The following is an 18942-nucleotide window of genomic DNA, read 5'->3' as shown; positions in this document are numbered from 1 at the left end:
TGACCTTTGTGAGGAGGCGCAGACACAGAAAGGGCAGGCTGCATTTAGATCCCTACTGATGGGGTGCAACAGCGATTCTGTAAAATCCACCATCACCCAGGACGAGGTTGGCTTCTGGCAGTGAAATCAAATACAGTGTGAGCCAGAAGCTGAATCCTTCTTTGAGAATGTCTATGTCTTCATTAGCATCATCTGGAATTTTAATGGCATCCCTTTAAGGAAGATGAAATGTCTATGCATTCTCATAGGTAAAGAAAAGTGGGAAGAGATTGAGTGATTTGCCTAAGATCATACGGGGAGTTGGCTGAGTCCAGTTTAAATAGATGTCAAGACCATGGATTCTATTTCTGAGCATGAACTAACTGTAACCCATTGATAGGAGTGGACCAGTCATACAAGACAAAGAATTTTTGGTTCAAAGATAAAAGTCTTCAGTGGCCATCGTGAAACTTGTGATTTGGTTCTGGTCTTGCTTTTATAATTTCTTCCCGGTGAGATTTCTTACCCAGTGAAAATGAATGGGGAAAGAGTGTCTCCCTCCCTCGCTCCCCGCCTTTACAGCACAACAAATCTCTGTGGCCCCACGGCCCTATCTACCCTGGGTGCAGGCAAGAGGCACAAACTATGAGGATGAAAAGAATCTGTGTGGCCCTGGGGTGACAGCGGAAGCAGGGTGGGGCTGCTCTCTCCAGGGGCATTAGAATATTAAAGTATGAATGCTGTCCACTCCCACTTCAGACCTTCCTTCCTCCTCACTAAAATCACTGCCTTCCAGCAAACCCGCTCTACCCTTGCCAGAGACAGCCAGAGTTCATTTCTGCTGCTTGCAAATAAGAAGTTTGACTGACACACTAATTTAATTGCTATTATCCATAAAATCCATTTTACATCCCAGAGTGTATTTTTTACACTAAGTCTACAAGCTCTTTATTGGTTCTTAGTATAGATGTAAAACCCTTTCTAATAGAGAAACAGCCTAAGATACAAAATATAAAAAATGTGGTTTATGTTGTGTTCCATCATAATTTTTTACTAATTTGCACAATATAATGGCTTCACATAAAAGGAATAAAAATTAATTTCGCTGAAATTAGTCAAACACAGTGAAAGCTGCAACATTAGCTGTGTTTTAAAAGTAACTATGTCTTTAAAGTGGCTGTGTCGATTTCCACCTGGCCCAAAGGACTTGGTTTGCCCACCCTGTGGCCGTGGCTGTGTTCACAACCCTCTGGAGCCCTGGGTACAAATGAGATGGCAGAGAACAGGGTGGCGGCAGCTTGGGATCCACACCCCGGCCCCAAAGGGGAGGCTGGTGGATCTGGAATTTCACAGTTTAAGGAGGCATTTCAAGCTGGCTTTGGGATTAACATTTACAGCAGTAACACAGGCTTCACCTACATATGTTTTACGAGATTCAAATAGTTTTCTTAAAGCGTGTGTGCATCGGCAGGGTGTGGTCCCCAGATTTACGGGAGGAAGACACAGCCATCTTGGAAGTGCTGCTGTCTTCTGGCTTGGAGTCACCACGAACTCTGCTGACCCTCAGGGCCTGGAGCCCCACTGGGAGCCCTGAGGCTGTTTAACTACAGCAAGGACGGTCTCCGCGTGGGGTGGTGCAAGGAATCGTGGACAGGATGCCCCAGAAGGAGGTGCCTCACACCATGTGCCAGCTCCTGCCCTACGGTGTGAGCACAGCGGAGGGTGCCCCGCTTGCTGTGGGACTGGGAGGCCCGCTCCTCTCCTGCTGAGACGGCTTGTTTGCATTTACTTTCTCTTTCAACCACCAACTTCCCTTTCCCTTTTGAATTCCTCCTAGCTGGCTATTTCCACCGTGACGCTGTGTGCTTTATGAATTCTTATTTTCATTATGGGGATTTATTCTATGTCTTACCAAACTGAACAGCATTTCTTCTGTGTGTATGTGCGTGTGTGTGAGCGTTTAAACAACAGAAGTTATCCATGTTTGGCTGCACATATATTCTTAGCATTCTGGAAGACCAAGGCAGGACTGTCAGATAGCATTCAGTTCTAGCAACTTCACAAGACTTTGTCTAGAAAAAAACAAAACAAAACTGAGGATGTTGCTCAGTGAAGAACCCCTGGGTTCAATCCTCAGTATTACACACACACACACACACACACACACACACACACACACACACACCAGACATTTTTATGAACACTGATCATATTCAGACATTCATCTTAAGAAATCATTGACAGTCCTTGATACAGTAGTGTATTCACCCAGTGCCCAAGACCTTAATAAATATCAAGCCTGTTCTGACATAGCTGCCGATTAACCCAGAATATGATCAATATGCAATTGATCCCCATCAGAAGTGAGTTGTTATGTGGTTTGTTTTAATGAACCACGGAAGAAACCATTTTGCAGTGTCATATGTCAGCAGAGCTAAGATCTCCAAAGTGCTAAGCATATTCCACACCTGCTTTCTAGGCTCATTTTCTTTTTCCCTTGAACTGCTCAAAATTATTATGTAGCACAGAATCAAAACAGACTGTGCTAAGTGGAATAAGGAAATGTGGACACACTTAGTTTAATCATTAAGAATGACTCTAAAGAGCATGCCGGGGAACAGGAATTAGACAATCTTTTCAGAAGCATCTTTCCACCTATCAATCTGTCTATCTGTCTGAGATGCAATCAGGAGGAGACGGGCAGAGAAAGCACTTTCAGAGCATCAGTATTCACCGCTCGTCACTTACATGTTATGTGCAAGAAATGAGGACAGTAAATTAATTTGATGACATGCACGAAACGCAGCGCTCTCAACAGGGGAAGGGCATGTCCTGTACAGATAAATAGAAATGCGGGAAGTAAAAGCAAACCCTGTATTTCGTATTTTCCCTTCATAAAATTGCGGCAGATGTAAACCCTGTGTGTTTATGAATGCGTAGTGTTTCCTCACTGAGACATGGGCTATTTATGACCAGCAAGGAAGTCCAACTCTGAGGACTGTTGGAAGAATGAGAAATCGGAGCAGTGACTGTTTTTAGAGAGGACAAAGGCCTTGTGATCTCCCTGCAGTCTCTTCCAAGGGGAAAATCTGCAGTTACCAAAGCTGAGAGCTAGGGCAGCAGAGACAGATGCATCTGTGTTTCAATTCTACTGAGTTAATTTCAATATTGATTCTATTAGTTTAGTTAAATTATTTAAATTAAAGAAAGGCAGAAAAGTTGGAAAAACAAAAGATTTAAATAAGAATCCCAGGCATGTTAGCATATGAGTGTAAAACATAGTAATTGTTTTGTAGGTTATCCAAAGAAAATTTACGTGACACACCCAGCTTCCTGCCTAGAATATCAGAAGTGCTTGAAAAACACGCTTGTTTTTGTTATCATAATATTCTTTTTTTTCAGGGTCCATATACTGAATGCTGGTTCTGACTTTAATATAGGAGATGTTTTCAAAATATGGCGAAGATTAGACTGAATCAGCAGGACCCAATATCTATGCAGAATTTGATGAAATCTATCATATGTATGATTGTAAATGTATTTTATTATGGAATAGTATAAACTTATGAAAAGCACATTGACTAGTAAAACAACCACCTTCAATAGATCATATCATTCTGCTGTAGTAGTCTTAGAGCTGCAATTTTGGAAAAATCAATATTGGAGTTTTTGGGTTTTTTGTTTTGCATTGGTTCTTGATTCATGCTGGTTTGAGCTCCCTATGGAGCCCAGGCCGGCCTTCACCTCCAGGGATCCTCCTGCCTCGGGCTCTGGAGGGCAGGGATCATAGGCGTGCACCACCAGTCCTGACAATATTGGCATTCTTGATCCCTGCCAAAGCAGAAGTGGGTCATCAGCCTGAAGTTAGGGTAAAGCCATAAACCATGTTTGCACACTTAACCAAGTGCGCGGAGTGTGTCTGTAGTCATTCAGTAAACACTAGCCCTGGGTTTAATGTAAATAAATGTATCACTCCTGGCAGATTACACTGCTAACAGTCATCTTGATGCTGAGTTACCCGCCTTGTGGTGCGTGTTACACTCGTGTGATATTGTACTCTGAGCATAGCACAGGTGGGAAGGCCAAGCCTTGGAGCTGTGACATCAGCTCTGAGAAGACCTGCTCAGTTCACTCACTGGCTCAGACCTTCACATTCCTAGAGCAAGCTCAGCAGGAAGCAGACCGGAGGGATGGGAGGGTGACCCCGAGGGTGGCCCACGCCGCCTGGTGCGTCTAGTCTCAGGCGTGGCAGTGCCACAGGCAGCAGAGTTGTCCCTCCACACCCCACACCGTGGTTGATGTCCTCCGAGGCTCTGAATTAAGGCTTCTCTTAAGAGCTTCAGGGAGCAGGAGACATCCACTGACCGTGTACTACACGGGGGAAGCACACACCCGTCTGTCCATTTGAAACTTCTCTCAAAAACAAGTTTTATTATACACACGACAGTTCAGTCTCACAGCCTGCCAAAGTCAGGTAGAAAGCTACAGAAACAAGTCTCACAGATCCCAGTATCAGAGGCCAGGCTGCAGAGAGCATCCCTGAAAACGCCTCTCACCCATCACTCCGAAAACATAAATAAGTAAATAAATAAATGAAGGAAATGAAATGGCTGGAGGTTTCCCCGGGAGAAGGGAATGCTGAGTTTCGCGGATGCAGATTTGTAACCGGGTGACTGTGGCCGGATGGCTCCCGAAATGGTCAAGTGAGGTTACACGCCGCTGAGAGGGGACAAGGCTCCCCACTTCCCTGATAAACTCTCGGTCTAGTCATCCACTCTGCTTTGTTGCCAGTGTGACAAATACAAAGCAGACCTTCCTGTGCACTTATCTTTCGTTTTTCTGGGTGCACACGAGTGTTTTCACAGGCGCTCAGGCCTCTTACTTGCAGCGCATTCTTCTCCAGTTTTCCACTGGTTTGTGTGACTCTCTCAGTGATTTCAAGAGTTCTCTACATATTCCAGGGGGATCATGTCCCTTGCCATGTTCAAGCGTGGCAAACACTTTACTTACTGTGTTTTCCTGGTGACTTTAGCTAGAAGTTTGTCAGTTTCATCGTTCTGTTTAAAAACTAGTTTTTTGATGTCATTGCTTCCCCCGTTGCTCTACTTATATTGATTTCTGTTCTCCTCTTTATTATTTCTTCCCTTCTGTTTACCCTGGGCTTGATTTCTCTGTGTCTGGTTTCTTAATTAGGGAGCATCCATTGCTGATTTGAGGCATTCCCTTTTAATCAATAAAAGTACAGTGTCCTAAGTTTTCATCTGAACTCTGGATCCACTGCATCCTGTAGATCTTGATGGGTTTTGTGTCCATTTTCATTGGATTCAAAATATTGTCTCATCTCCCTTGGGACTTGCTCTTTGAGTAAACTTTTTGACTTTCCAAATACCATACCTTGGGGTTTTCCCCATGGCGTTCTGTTGCTGATTTCTGCTGTGACCTGAGAATTTGTGCTGTGTGACTTTAGTTCTATCCGTGTCCAGGATTTGGCTGACACCCAGGGTGTGGTCTGACCCCGGAGACTTGCATGTGCACTGGAAGAGAGTGTGCAGTTCGCTGCCGCTGGCAGAGACTCCTGCAAATACCCTTAGGTGGCAACGTCCATCGTGTTCCGGTCTCTACTCCTGCTGGTTTTCTGTCTCCTTTTCCTACTGAGAGAAGAGCACTAGAGTCTACAAATGTACCACAGCTTTCCTTAACTCTGCTTTGCTTTCACTGCTCTCTGCCTCCTGTGTTTGAAAGTTCTGTCTTGGATGCACAGACCATTAGGATCACCACGTCTCCATGGTGAAGACATCCCGTTATCATCGTGCTAGCATCACCTCTGTCTGTCCATCCCCCCACCCGTCCTCTTCTGTCAGGAATTCGTACAGCCATTCCATCCTGCTTTTGTTCATTGCCTGCAAGGTGTATGTTCCCACACCTTTTAAAAACAGCCTTACTGAGATAGAATTCCTCCTTCACAGAAATCACCCCTCGATGCTGCAGCATTCAGTGTGTGTTACTGAGTTCCCAGGTGTGTGTGGCCATCAGCACAATCTAACTATGGACCTTTTACTTCCTCCCTTCAGAAAAACCCATTCCTTTCTTTTAAATGTATTTCTGTTCCTATGTTTAATATGAGCTGATTATAGGTAGCGTACAGATGGGTACTATTTATTTTTATCCAATTTAACAAGCTTTTGACAAACCATTTGTATTTAGCGCAATTATTGACAGAGCTGGCTTTACCGGTTTTATTTCGTGTTTCCTATTTGTCTCTGATGTTTTTTGGAGGTTTGTTTTCCCTGTGGCTTCTTTTGGATTAGTCAAATAGCATTTAATATTCTGTTTCAATTTACCTACTGGTATCCTAGATACATGCCTTTTATGTGTTTGGGGGGTTGTTTTGGCAACTGTAATTGATGCATAACTAATTTCAGTCTATTTGTGAATAGACTGAAAGGACCGTTATATTGGTCCTTTAACCCTTTACTACCCACCTTACCCTACAGCTACCACTTGTACTTCTATCTTCAGGAAAACCTCCACGACAGCGTTTGAACTGTTGTTTCCAGTGTCACACAAGGAGAAAGTACTGGTGGAAAACAACTTTTACTGGAGTAAACCAGACTTTATGTGTATCCCGATACTGTCCATGTTTACGCGTTTTGTTCATCCTTGAAGTTCTGGGCTTTCCTCTCATACCTTTTCTTGCCAGTTTAAAGGTCTTCCTCTAGAATTCCACATACAGCAGGTCTCTGAATTCTCTTAACTTCTTAAAAAACTGAGTGTATCATTAGTCTGCCTTCATTCTCCATGTTTTAATTACCATCCACAATTTATTTGCCTTTGCTTATTTTTCCAATCCCTCAGAGGGAAGTTTTTGTATTTCATCCAAAGTTTTAGTTGTATTCAGTAAGAAAATTATTCCATGATGGCCTCACCACATTGATTCTGTTTATATATTTATAGTGCTTAAGTTTACAATATTAACATAGTCAGATTAATTTGTCTTTACCTTTAGGGCTTGTACTTTTGTTCTGGTCTAGAAAAGCTTTCTTTCATATTAAAAAGGAAATGAAACCCTGATGCCTGCTGCAAAAATATGTTCGTGTATATTTTTTAAGGTTCTTTTTTACATGTAGGAATGTAAGCTACCTGGATTTTATTTTTGAGGCAGGTATGGTGCAAGTGAGAAATGGAAATTTACCTGGTTCTGAGCAGGTGACACTTGTTCCACACTTTTCAATATAATGTCACAGCTGTGACTTGTTCCTAAAGCAAACTGAGCATGTGGCATGGAGTGGACCATCCTTCGTGCCCTCCCTGGGACCATCCAGGCGCTCTTCGTCTCCCCAGCCTGCGAGCAGACTTTTTGTGGCCTCCCAGCATGCCTTTCTTGCCTTTGTAACGCTGTTTCAGGAACTCATCTCTTTTTGTGCAACTTCTTCTGTGGTATTATAATTGTGTGTTTATGCATGTATGCATGTGTGCATGTGTGTGTGTGTGTGTAGAATTTGATAGATTTCTCAGTTTGTAGAGAACGCACCAAATGTATCTTAATCACTTTTGTATTGCAAACACAAAGTACCCTATAAATTGCCAGCTCAATTTAATTGTCAACCAGTAGCAACCCCAGAGGAATTGAGAAGCAGCCTGGTATAATATGTTCTAGCTTTACCAAATATAGTTATTTAGTCCCATGTTAAAAATACATCAATAGGTTTAGTACCTAAGACCACAAGCAGCTGTATTGATAGGCAGAAGATATGAAAATAGAGTCACATTTTATGTGTTGATTGGCTTGGAAAGTTGTGTGATTTGAGCCTCATGTGCCATGAACGTGACTCTGGAAGACTCCTTATATTGCCCATAAAGAACAATAAGCATGGTTTTATTGTGTATAACTCTGTACAATTACATGCATGCACTTATGCATAATGCATGAACCTACTCCTGGCATATAATAATATGCATTGCATTTTAAGAGTGGATTGCACAGATTGAATTTTCAGAGATTCATTCTTTCATTCATTTATCAACCAACACTGAAGTCCTACTTGTGCCCGGCAGAGGTCTATGCAATAACTTGATCTGCAAAACAAACACCCCCGGCCCTGGTGGAAATTAGATTCTACCATGAGGATTCAAACAATGAGCTGTATTTAGGCAAAATGTATGCTACCCTCAAAGGCAATAAAACATGGGGGAAAAGCAAAGGTAAACTGGGTGAGCAGGGTGGGAGGAACTAAAGTGGGGTGGAGGAAGGGGGAGCAGAGTAGCAACATTAATCAGGGTCACCAAGAGCTCATGGAGAGAAGACATGGTGGGGGGAGGACAAGGAGCAGGGCACTGCTGGAACTGCAGGGGACAGGGCAGTGGGGTGAAGTGACCCCACTCAGACAGGTGCTTAAGTGCGGTGGAAATTACCATTTGTTACCAATGTGACAGCTAGAAAGGGAGACGGGATAAACTGCAGCAAGAGGCTCCATGTAAAGTGCCTGTGATGACTACTGTATTATGATTTTCTCCCAGACCATTTCCTAGGGAAACTGGTCTGCTCAGAGTGGACGGAAAGAGTGAATGTTTGTCATCTGTGTAAGTCAAACAGTTAGATATACTCCTGCTCCGGCCATCTGAGGATGAGAAGGGAGACTCCAGAGAGCTGGAGCCCAGGTTTCCTGACAAATGGGAAGCAAACTCTGGACTAGAAGAGTAGAAAGAGCCGCTGCTCTAAGGAAACTGAACTAGCTAATAGAGATGGGGAATTCAGGTCATGACCTCAGCAGACCTAGGAGGCCTGGTTCTTCTCTGATTTCTAGGATTACATTATTATCTGAAGCTGTCACTTTGTATTTCTGACTCTGTCAGAAACAGGTTCTAAAACAGATGAAGGGTGATACTGGAAAGTGTCAGAAAGTCAATGATATAAAAAGCACAGAGTTTGAAACCCAAGTGGATTTAAATTAATTTTATACATTTACAGGTGATTTCTGTTGTCTCTTTTTGGAAATAAGTCTTGATTTAACAGCTTTGCTCTCAGATTCTGCCTACTTTGGCAGTCTTGTCTCTTTTCCTTCCTAATTCCTCTTGGCTTGTTTTCTGTTCTCTGCCATCTTTATTTTCAGCACTATAACAGACCCAAGGTGTCTGTGGCAAATGATAGGCTCACCAGCTCCTCCTTATCTTCCAGCACCCCCAGCTGGACCACACTTCCCAGCATCCCTCTGATTAGGAGCAATCAGGTGACTGAGATAAGCCAATGGAATGAGAGCCATAGTAATGGCACCTCATTCAACCTTGGCCCATACAAGCCATCTGCCTGATCTCCTGGGACCTTTCCCATTCCAAGGCTGAATACAGAATCTTCCAAGATGAAGACCCAGGACAGGCCTCACATGCTCATGACCACACACTTTTTAGATTGCTGCCTTAATGTGAGCAGGACTTAGCTACTGATATTTGTGGTTTATCTATTATCGTATAGTGAGTAATCTCAACTACTATTGCTTCATCATTTGTTTGTTTAATATTTTAGTTTTGCTGCTGAATATTACTATTCATAATAATTTATTTACTAAGCTCAGCCTCTATTATTTAGAGTATTCTTTAAGTTACCAACAATCATGCCTATTCATCTTTCAGTGATAAAATGGTTGGAATATTGCTTATGAGAAAGTGTAATACACAGTAATGATCATTTGTACCCTCGTGACACCACCCTTCACACACACACACATGCATACAAACATACATGCACATACACAACATTCTATATGTTATGTATAAAATGGGTAACTTGAAAATTCCTCAACAGTCAATGGAGTTTTCCCTGGCAATACAGCCAACCCCCTTGACAAGATGGGCACGGTGAGAAATATTTTAATGATAAAGGGATCTTCGGTGCCTTTAGCTGTTATTAAGAACCACCTGGAGCTCTCAAGTTGGTGGCTGCAAGCAGAAGCCCTGTACTGGGCATCAAGTCTGGTGGGAGAGGTGGTGTCTTCTCTGTGGGGTGAGGTGCGTGGCCCATGGGATTGCTAATCCGCTCCCCTTTGCTAATTACAGCTGATTTCTTTAATCTATTTGCATTGGATTCTATTAGCATCGGGTTTCATAACATGGTTTTCCTCGTTCTTATTTAATTACATTTAATATGGCAACACATGGACTGCAGCTGTTTTGAGAAGAAAATGTTCTGAGAAACTGATCCATGCGTAGGTGAGCCCTGTCCCACGAAACACTGCAGACCCAAGCGCGGCCAGGGAGGCCGGAGGGCGGGGCCTCCACCGGGAGGGCTCGGTCCAGGCCCTCCCGAGACTGTGGGTTTGACCCTGTGTGACTTCAGCTCTCGCTGTCCTCACTCCCCAACCCAGGCCTGACCTCCTCTCTGGCTCTTTAACAAGTCTGTTGCTTCCCCACAGCCAGCTCTAAAGCCCCCGTTGTGTCTCGGCGCCTTTCTCTCTGTGGTACCTCCTAATCATCAGTATAGATGTGAGCAAAACGTGACACCATCGCTCATCCCGCTTGGCCAGGTGGCCACTCCTCCTCCTGTGTCCTCATCCACACAACCCAGATCAAAGCACAGCCCCAAGGCCCTGTTGCCTGCAAGTAAGCCCTGTCTCCTTCCTATCCCAGCAGCAGGAACTGCATGTGTGAGTTGTTATCAGTTGATGCCGCACTGCCTGTGACATTTCTGCACTCATGTCTTACCCACATCTTTAATCATTTAATATGTTTATGTCTGCTTGCTCAGTTTGCATGGAGCTCCTCAAGGGAGAGCCTATGTGTGGTGCATCGCAGAGAGTTCCGTGAAAGCCACTACCCGGACTTCCATTTTCATCATCACTCAAGGCACATTTTTTTTTTTTTTTTTTTTGGTTTTTCTCTGGTACTAGGAACCGAACTCACGACCTTGTGCTTGCCAGGTAGGCGCTTTTGCCGCTGAGCTAAATCCCCAGCCCCACATTTGTTAATTGACCAGCAGACTGGGGAAATACCTTGGAAGGCAATGTAATCAGTGCTGAAAAGGTTGCCTACACGCCAGGAGTCTGAATTTGCATTCTGACACGAGCACTTGCCAGCCAAGGGACTTTGGGAAGGGAAGACGAATCTCTGCGTTTACGAAATGAAGCTAATAAGCTTGAACCCGCTTATGTCCATGCATGGGAGGATCTACTAGAATAAGGACTTGGGGTAGGGCTCAGTGGGGACAAGCAGCTAGTGGAGCTGATATTGGAGCTGGGCCTGGGGAACCTCAGTGCATCTCATCAGGGGGAGGGCTCTACCCGAGGTGCTGCAGGGGAGATAGAGTTGCAGCGTGCAGCCCATGTGAGAGCAGATGGGGTTGAGGCTGGGACAATCTGTGTGTCCAGAAAACACAGCACAGGCCCTGCACCCGGCCATTGCATGTGGAAGGCAGTGCTGTTGATAATTTCTGAACAAGCCAGTGACAGGGACAGATGTGTCCTCTGAAGGAGGAGATCACTTTGAATGAGCCTCTCGGATCATCCCAAGAAAAATATTTTATGAGGGATTTTAATCTTCTTCCTTTCTGTGTTTCCCGTATGGCGGATCTATGTTTTTAGTCTGTCCCCTGTGTCTGAGCCCTATGATGACTAGAGGTCACCACTGTGACATGTGCTTCAGGCTGCTGTCATTTACAGGGACCCTGCGTCAGTGTGAAATGGATCCGTGTCAGAGAAGAGAGTTCACATGCCATCCCTATCTCAAATGCCGCAAATTACTTATACTGCATGATTGTTAGTACAGTCACAAGTTCCTAGTTTATAACTTTCTGTTCGTGGAAAGAAATATCCATACTCACTCATCTGAGTGCCTTTTTACACCTAAGATAACTCGATGGGTTAAAATCAGCTGCAAAATCCAGATAAATATCTCTTGAAATGGTATTAAATGTGCTTCAGTATGGTGCTACTTACTATAAAAGCAAAGTTCTTGATTATTAAGGAAACCGAGCATCCAGCTAGGGTATGAAGTTAAAATCCCTTCCCTCCTCCCAGAATCCCGACAGAGTCACTCTTCTTTCCAGTAAACTTCGAACATGCTTTTAAAGCCTTCTGTTTCCCTTTGTTTAAACCTTAGGCAAGAATCCCAAGAGTGAACTTAATTGGATTGCGGTGTAAATGACTATTTCTGCATCACAAAAGAGCAGCTCTTTCCAGCCTAAACCACAGCGCTGTTTTTCACCTCAGATCATTTTCTTGCTCTTTGGAAAGCAGACTTTAGTCACAAGTTTTGCTTTCAGTCCCGTGGCCTTCTAGGTCGTATCTTTAGGGTTCCCTTAGGTGGACCTGGGTTTTCCTGGCATCGTTCCACAAACTTCATTTTTCGATGTTTTCTTCCTACAGCGTCTTGTTAGCGCTGTGTGGGGATGGGATTTGCAATTGAAACTCTCATCTCCGCTATTCAGTCAGCCACCACGCTTCCTTGTTTTAATTTCCATAAAATGTCAGTAAATGAGTCTTTTCACCTTTGGGTGAAGAGTCAATAGGAAAATCAATTCTGTGACAAATGAACAGCAACATAATTTTACATCTGAATTATGGAGCAAAGACTCTTTTTATCTTTGAAGGGAAAAGCTCAAGGTGAAATTCAGCAGAAAATTACTAATTTACAATTATAACATTGTCCATAGAATTGCACATCCAGCCAGGCACGGTGGTGTATGCCTGTAATCCCAGCACTCTGGAGGCTGAGGCAGGAGTATTACAAGTCTGGGCAACTTAGTGATATAAGGAAGCAATGTGGGAGTTGGAACCTAGCCATGATGTGATTGTACATTTAAAAAAGCTCAAACCTGTCTGGGCAATTTATCATCTTACTGAGACCCCGTCTCAGAGTGAAAAATGAGAGGGAGTTAGGACTTAGCTCAACGCAAAGGCCCTGGGTTCAGTCCTCAGTGCACACAGAAGTGGTCCCTCTTCACGGAAGCACCCCCACACCAGGGGGCCCTGTGCTGCCTCGGCTTTTGCAAAGTGCATCCATTTATCACTTTTCTTGAGGGGTCAGATCCCCCCCCTTATAAACCACAAATTCCTGCTTTTTCATGACTGCTCTAGATAAAGTGGCCCCCTTTGAATGTCATAATTTAAAATCACAGAATAATTTCCAGTATCTTACTAGATCCCCACCCAACAGTTTTGTTTTCAAAGCTGTTGAAACTAGCAGGCAGCCTGGCACACGAGTTTGAAAATCCTGGTCTTATACCTGTTCTGGAAAGATGCCATCTTTCCACGCTCCCCAGAAGTAATGATTCTGGACGTAACGTGAGCTCACTGGCCCCGGCGCAGCGCACAGGAAGTCTGCCGTGACCACGCCCATCTGTTGTGGTCAGAGCACAGGGCACACAGGCACGGGACACGTGTACCTGCATGGTTTCTGAGAATGTCTCCAGTAAGTCCCCAGGGCTTTCCTGCTGGTGACAGGGACTGATCTGGAGCTGCCAGAGGCAAAGGACATCGCCACCCTCTTCTCTTCCCCGGGCCTGAGGGAAGTGAGCTGCCTACCTGTTTCTAAGTTCTAAAAATGGGCCCACAAGTGATGCTATATCTCCCTTGTCTCCTTCATGGTCCAGGCATTCAGAAGTCTCCTCCACTTAAACTCTGTCAATAAGTACCCTGGATGCTAATGGTTGACAGACATTAATTTGTCCATTTTGGACCCTAAGGACACCGCAGTGTTGTCAAGCAGTTGCTAAATCTACTCACATGGAGTAGATCAACATCCTTCCAACTTGTGTAATATATATGACTCTGTTTAAATGAAAAAAATTTTTTCCATGCCCCTTAACATCATGAAATTATTTTTAGCAGTGTTAATCATATGCGTGAACTCACAGTTACGTAAGATCTCTTCAAACCTTGGCCCACGTCAGAGCTGAATAGCAACAGCACATTTACCTATGGAGTAGAGTAAAAACCTGCAAAAGCAACACTGTTGGAATGCGTGTTGCATACAAGATTTCATCCAGCTACGTGACGTGAGTGTGGACAGCATGAGCCTGGTGCTGACTGTGGCAGTTTGTTGGCCTCTTCACATTCTTTGGAGAATGTTTGCCAACTTGTGCAGTTGGTCAGCCGAATCTCTCTACCTGGCTTTCTGTGTGGACCCCTGGACAGCCTGGAACTACTCTCCCTCTCACTTAGGAAGGGAAGAGAAGTTATTTGCGTATTTAATCCAGCTGCTCTTTGCTCATTAACCTGGAGCATCATAAATAATGCAGTATTCAACTCGTGTCAACCTGTTTGTACATAAGACGCAGAGACAGAGAAGCTTATTCAGCACTAGCTTAATGCAAAGGATGCAAGGCATCACTGAATTACATTTTCTAAAAATGAAAATATCAGTGTCAGAAAATCTAAATTGTTCAAAAATATGACCTCAGTTTCAGAGGCATGGCATTTAACCCTGGTTTAAATTGCTCACTCAAATCTGTGTCTACTTTTATATTACTCCTAAAATTAAAGCGAAGCTCCAGAATTGTCATTCTCTGCATGCATAACCTTCTCTGGTTTTAAATCATATATAAACCATGCTTGCATTGTGAATCAAGCTGTTGCTCCGTGTTCTGGGCAGCGATTCTTAAGCGATGATTGGGATGTAAAGCCCTAGTTAAGAACGTGGGCTCTGGAGACAGGCTCTGCCACGTTCCCTTCGATGCTGAGCAAACTGCCTGACTTCTCTGCACCTCAGTTTCCCCACCCACACTTTTTTTGTTGTTTTTTTTGTTTTTGTTTTTCTCCGGTACCGGGAACTGAACTCATGACCTTGCGCTTGCCAGGCAGGCACTTTGCCGCTGAGCTAAATCCCCAGCACCCCCCCACCCACACTTTCTAGGGCACGTCAGAGGAGTTAATGCTTGTAAGATGCCCAACACAGCACCTGGCACATGTTGAACGCCCCAGAGTTCAGTGACTGAATTTTATACACATCCCCGCCACTCCACATTCTTGGCTTTTTCCACTGGCTGAGGAGCAGTCTGGCCTCCACAAGGGTCTGCCTGCTAAATTCCTCACTTCCCGGTCCTCCTGGTGTCGTGCTGGAGACGCACAGCAAACACTCGTGTCGGGGCAGTTCTGCTCTGCAGCCCACTTTCCGTGGACACCCAGAAGTCCGCTCTCCACGGGCCTTTTAGGACCCAGCAGTCACAGTCTCCTTTGTGTCGAGCTTCATTCCAAAGCTTCCCTGTCATTCAGTTTGGGAAGCTCCTTTGACTAAAAACCATCTCGGAGACCTGGCCATGGACTCTGAATGTGGGCTTGGCCTTCACAGCTTCTACGCTTTATACCGCCCTCTTGATCCCAGCCTTTGACGTTCTCTCGTGCACATGAGCAGTGCGATCACGTGGGGTTCAGCGGTGGCCCTGGGACACCACCTGCCTTGCTCCTGTCAAGGGACTGTCCTCTCCCTACATGTCACCGCCACTTTGCCCCATGGTGGTCTCTCTCTTTGGTGTTAATGGAGAGGCTGTGAGGGGTGGGAGAGCTTGTGGGATGAGGTACCTGGTGCTTTGGGTGTGGGGAGAACCATCTCCTTTCCTCCAGTTTCTGTCATTCTAATTCCTCGACTCTGTCATTCTAATTCCTCGTCATTCTAATTCCTTGTAACCGGCACACACACTTAGGAGTAGCCAGAAAAAACAGCGTCCAAAATATCCAGCTGTGATGGACAGCTGGCTGCTGACAGAAGAGAGGACACCACAGCAGCACAACTGCTGGCCCCACTGTGCCCTGCTGGAGTTGGGGAGCTCAGCCTGCAGGCACCACTGCGAAGCAAGAGGAAGTAGCAAGTGAAAGCAGCCGTGTGCACCTGCTTTCCGGCAAAGGCCAGAGAGGGCTCACGTCTGAGAGAGCAGTTGTTGCTTAGCCGATCACTCTGCCTCACAGACAACTTGGAAGGTACCGCTTGGTGCCTGGAGGGCTCTGGGTATGCTCGGGCACAGCTAACCCCCCTCAGGGGAACCAGCTTGATAGTTCAGTGGCTGCTTCTTGCAGCATCTAACTGGGAAACAGTGTGTGTGTTTCCGTATTGTGCTGGTTACCCAGGTCCCTCCTGGGGTAATGAGCTGTGGTCAGGACCCACCGTGTTGCCTCCTCTGTCATGTTTGCCTAGTGATCTGGGGGCTGGGTGGAAGCCTGGCTCCTGAGGGGGTGGAGCTTGAGAGATAGCTATTATTGGAGAACACCGATAAGGTGTGAGCAAACTATACAGTGAATTTTTAATGCAAAAACGTTTATTACAATAAAAGACACATTGCCCTTCCTCCCCCTCAGAACCCTTCTCCTCACCTTGAACACACTTATCCTATTGTTTCTACCACTTTCTGGAGCAGTTCTGGAAATTCCTCTCTCTTGGATTTATGAAGTGTGATCAGAAACACAATATATTCCACTATAGCTTACCATCCAACAGAAAAAACAGGCTCGTGAAACATGACGCTGTGCCCTCATCCGCCCTATGCACTGGGTGTGGCACCATGCAACTTCTGTCTCTTCCCCAAAGCCAAACTGACCGTGAAAGGGAAACATTGTGAATCGCTTCAGGACACTGAGGCAGCCCGGACAGCACGACTACAGACACTCAAGAAAGAGGACTCCAGAGCTGCTGCAGGAAGTGGGATCGATGATGGGATGAGTGTGTTCAAAGGAAGGAGGAAATTATGAAGGAGATTAATGGTAGTATATCTTTTACAGTAATGATTTTTAATATTTAAATATTCACTGTATTTATTACAAACAAATTAAGTGAAGAAGAAGTACAGGATGTCCTTTGAGTGTCCATAATGACGAAGTGCGGGGCAAGTGGGCTGGGTACCAGCCTGGGCGGTCTGGAGGGCTGGCTCACAGCAACCCACACTCTGCCTCCCAGTGCAGGGTCCTGTTCGCACCCTCACCCAGTGCTTGGCGGCCGCCTCCCTCCTTGCCCTTCCCATCAGTCTTGGGCAGGAGGTCCTGAGATGAAGACCACTTCTGTCCACCCAGTGCTGAGCCTTCGGGCCAAATGTTGTGACCACAAGCCATGCTCGCTGCCCGCGTCTGATACCTCCCTTGTCCTCTGTCCTCCAGGTCATCCACCAGCTGCGGCTCTCAGAGAATGAGAGCGTGGCCCTGCAGGAGCTGCTGGACTGGAGGCGGAAGCTCTGTGAGGAGAGAGACTGGCAGCAAGTCCTGCAGCACCACGAGCCTCGAGCGCCCCCGCCGCCCCCCTGCAAGAAGCCCACCCTCCTAAAGAAGCCGGAAGGGGCCTCCTGCAGCCGCCTGCCCTCCAAACTCTGGGACACTACCATCTGAGTGGCCTCGACTGCAGACACAAGGACACAGGCCGCCTTGAGGGACATGCTGGGCCTTCTCCCAGTGCATTGATCAGAAAAAGCACAGGACATGGACACTCCGATAGGACACATTTCCTGTGTGCGTGTGTGTACGCGTGCGTGCGTGCGTGCGTGTGTTTTCTTCCCTGTTCTGTGGCTTTCAGGCTCCACATTTTTCGGGCTGCACTACCCGAAGGTAGGGACAGAAAAGCCAGGGCTCAAGAGATGAGGAGGGACAATGGCAGGGAGCAGTGACAAAGGGCCCACAGGGGTCTGGGCACAGGCATTCCCTAGAGCTCGATGGCGACGCGGTGTTGTCCATGCCGTGGTTTTATGCTGACCCTGTGCACAGGACTCATTTATTTAGTTTCTCTGTGGGTGTTTGTATTCTGTTCAAATTCCAGCCCCGATAATCATTTACACATGGATGACTGTGTTTTATAACTTGATTCAATTGGTGGTGCTCCCTTTATTCCAAATACAGATTTTAAAATGCCATTTCTAGGTTTTTTTCCTCCGCACATGTTGTTTTTTTAACCTAAAGTATCCAGTCCCCTGGGGACCATGTTGTTGCTTAGCTTTGCAGTGTCGCCGTGGGCAGACCCTGTGGTGTTTTAGACTCCGCTGTCTGTAGGGACAACTCTGGCCCTCAACAGCCTCCGCTTTCGGCTAAGTGGCGTGTGTGCCCCTCAGAAGAACCCCCACCCTGCCCAGCTTTGGCGTAGGCTCCAGGAAGTTGACAGTGCTCAGCCACATATGTGTGGCTTCAAGTTCACTGCCGATGGTGCAGAAGGTCATCCCAAGGTCACGCAGTGTGGATGGAGGGCTTGGCCGCTGGTTGGAGCCGCGGTGCTGCATGATCCTCAGACCGTGTCCCCTTCCTTCTGTCCCCCAGTGGCTCTGCTTCCGCTTCTCTGTGCACTTCTGTCCCCTGGGGACTTCTCAGCAGTGGCTCTAGACCACCTGTCTTGCTACTTGGAACTTTTTATTCATACCAGCCTTTGGGACACAGCTCTGCCAATAAAAGGGTGCAATTCCATGCTGCTGTGGTATTATTTGCTTGGTGTTGGGGCTGGGTCTTCCAGGAGCACTGGAGTCTTCTGATTAGCTGTATGGGGACAAGGGATCGACCTCACCCCACCTCCCTTAGCCTGTTTGTCTGCACAGTGGTCTGCAAGCTCCAGGATCTGAGGGATTTGTTCTATGAGATAAGCATATGGTTGTTCAGGCAAGGCAAAAACAGCTCAGGCAGCTGCTGCTGTCAGAAAGATAGCCTGCTAGACCCAGAAGTCCCAAAAAAAGTGGGCGTGCAGGGCCACGGGAGGGTCACGTGGAGCAGCAGCAGGGCTGGTCAGAAAGCAGAGGGAGCAGGAAACTAGAACACACCCTCCAGGTCACTGTCACAGCAATGGCCTCTTCTCACCTAACAGAGGCCATTATGGGCCCCCCATCCAGTCATCTTCCAGAGGACCTGCCTGAGATCACAAGAGACTTTAGGGACACAACTACAGCGATGCCTTGGTTCAAGAACTCCTGAATTCTTTCCGCAGTTCTGGCTGCAGACTGAGTTAGAGGAGGACTGAATCAGATTTGATGGTCAGGCTCAACGCTGACCTTCTAAGGAAATTTGATGTGGTTCTCATTCGGTT

The 18942-nt window shown here is 46.0% G+C and overlaps 1 protein-coding gene across 1 annotated transcript in view; it reads left to right on the top strand.

The window, feature by feature from the left end:
- Nucleotides 1-18332, top strand: part of LOC106148878 (unconventional myosin-XVI-like) — a gene marked incomplete at its 5' end in the record, with an annotated part of 52989 nt that extends 34657 nt beyond the window's left edge. The window contains 1 exon segment of the mRNA XM_013515833.1: nt 17049-18332. Within this exon segment, the coding sequence (XP_013371287.1) occupies nt 17049-17273 (225 nt within the window).
- Nucleotides 18333-18942: the final 610 nt, after the last annotated feature.

Source organism: Chinchilla lanigera, unplaced genomic scaffold (genome assembly GCF_000276665.1).
Source record: "Chinchilla lanigera isolate Chin_1 unplaced genomic scaffold, ChiLan1.0 scaffold00003, whole genome shotgun sequence".
Taxonomy (NCBI): Eukaryota; Metazoa; Chordata; class Mammalia; order Rodentia; family Chinchillidae; genus Chinchilla; species Chinchilla lanigera.
This window is presented reverse-complemented; position numbering and strand designations above follow the sequence as displayed.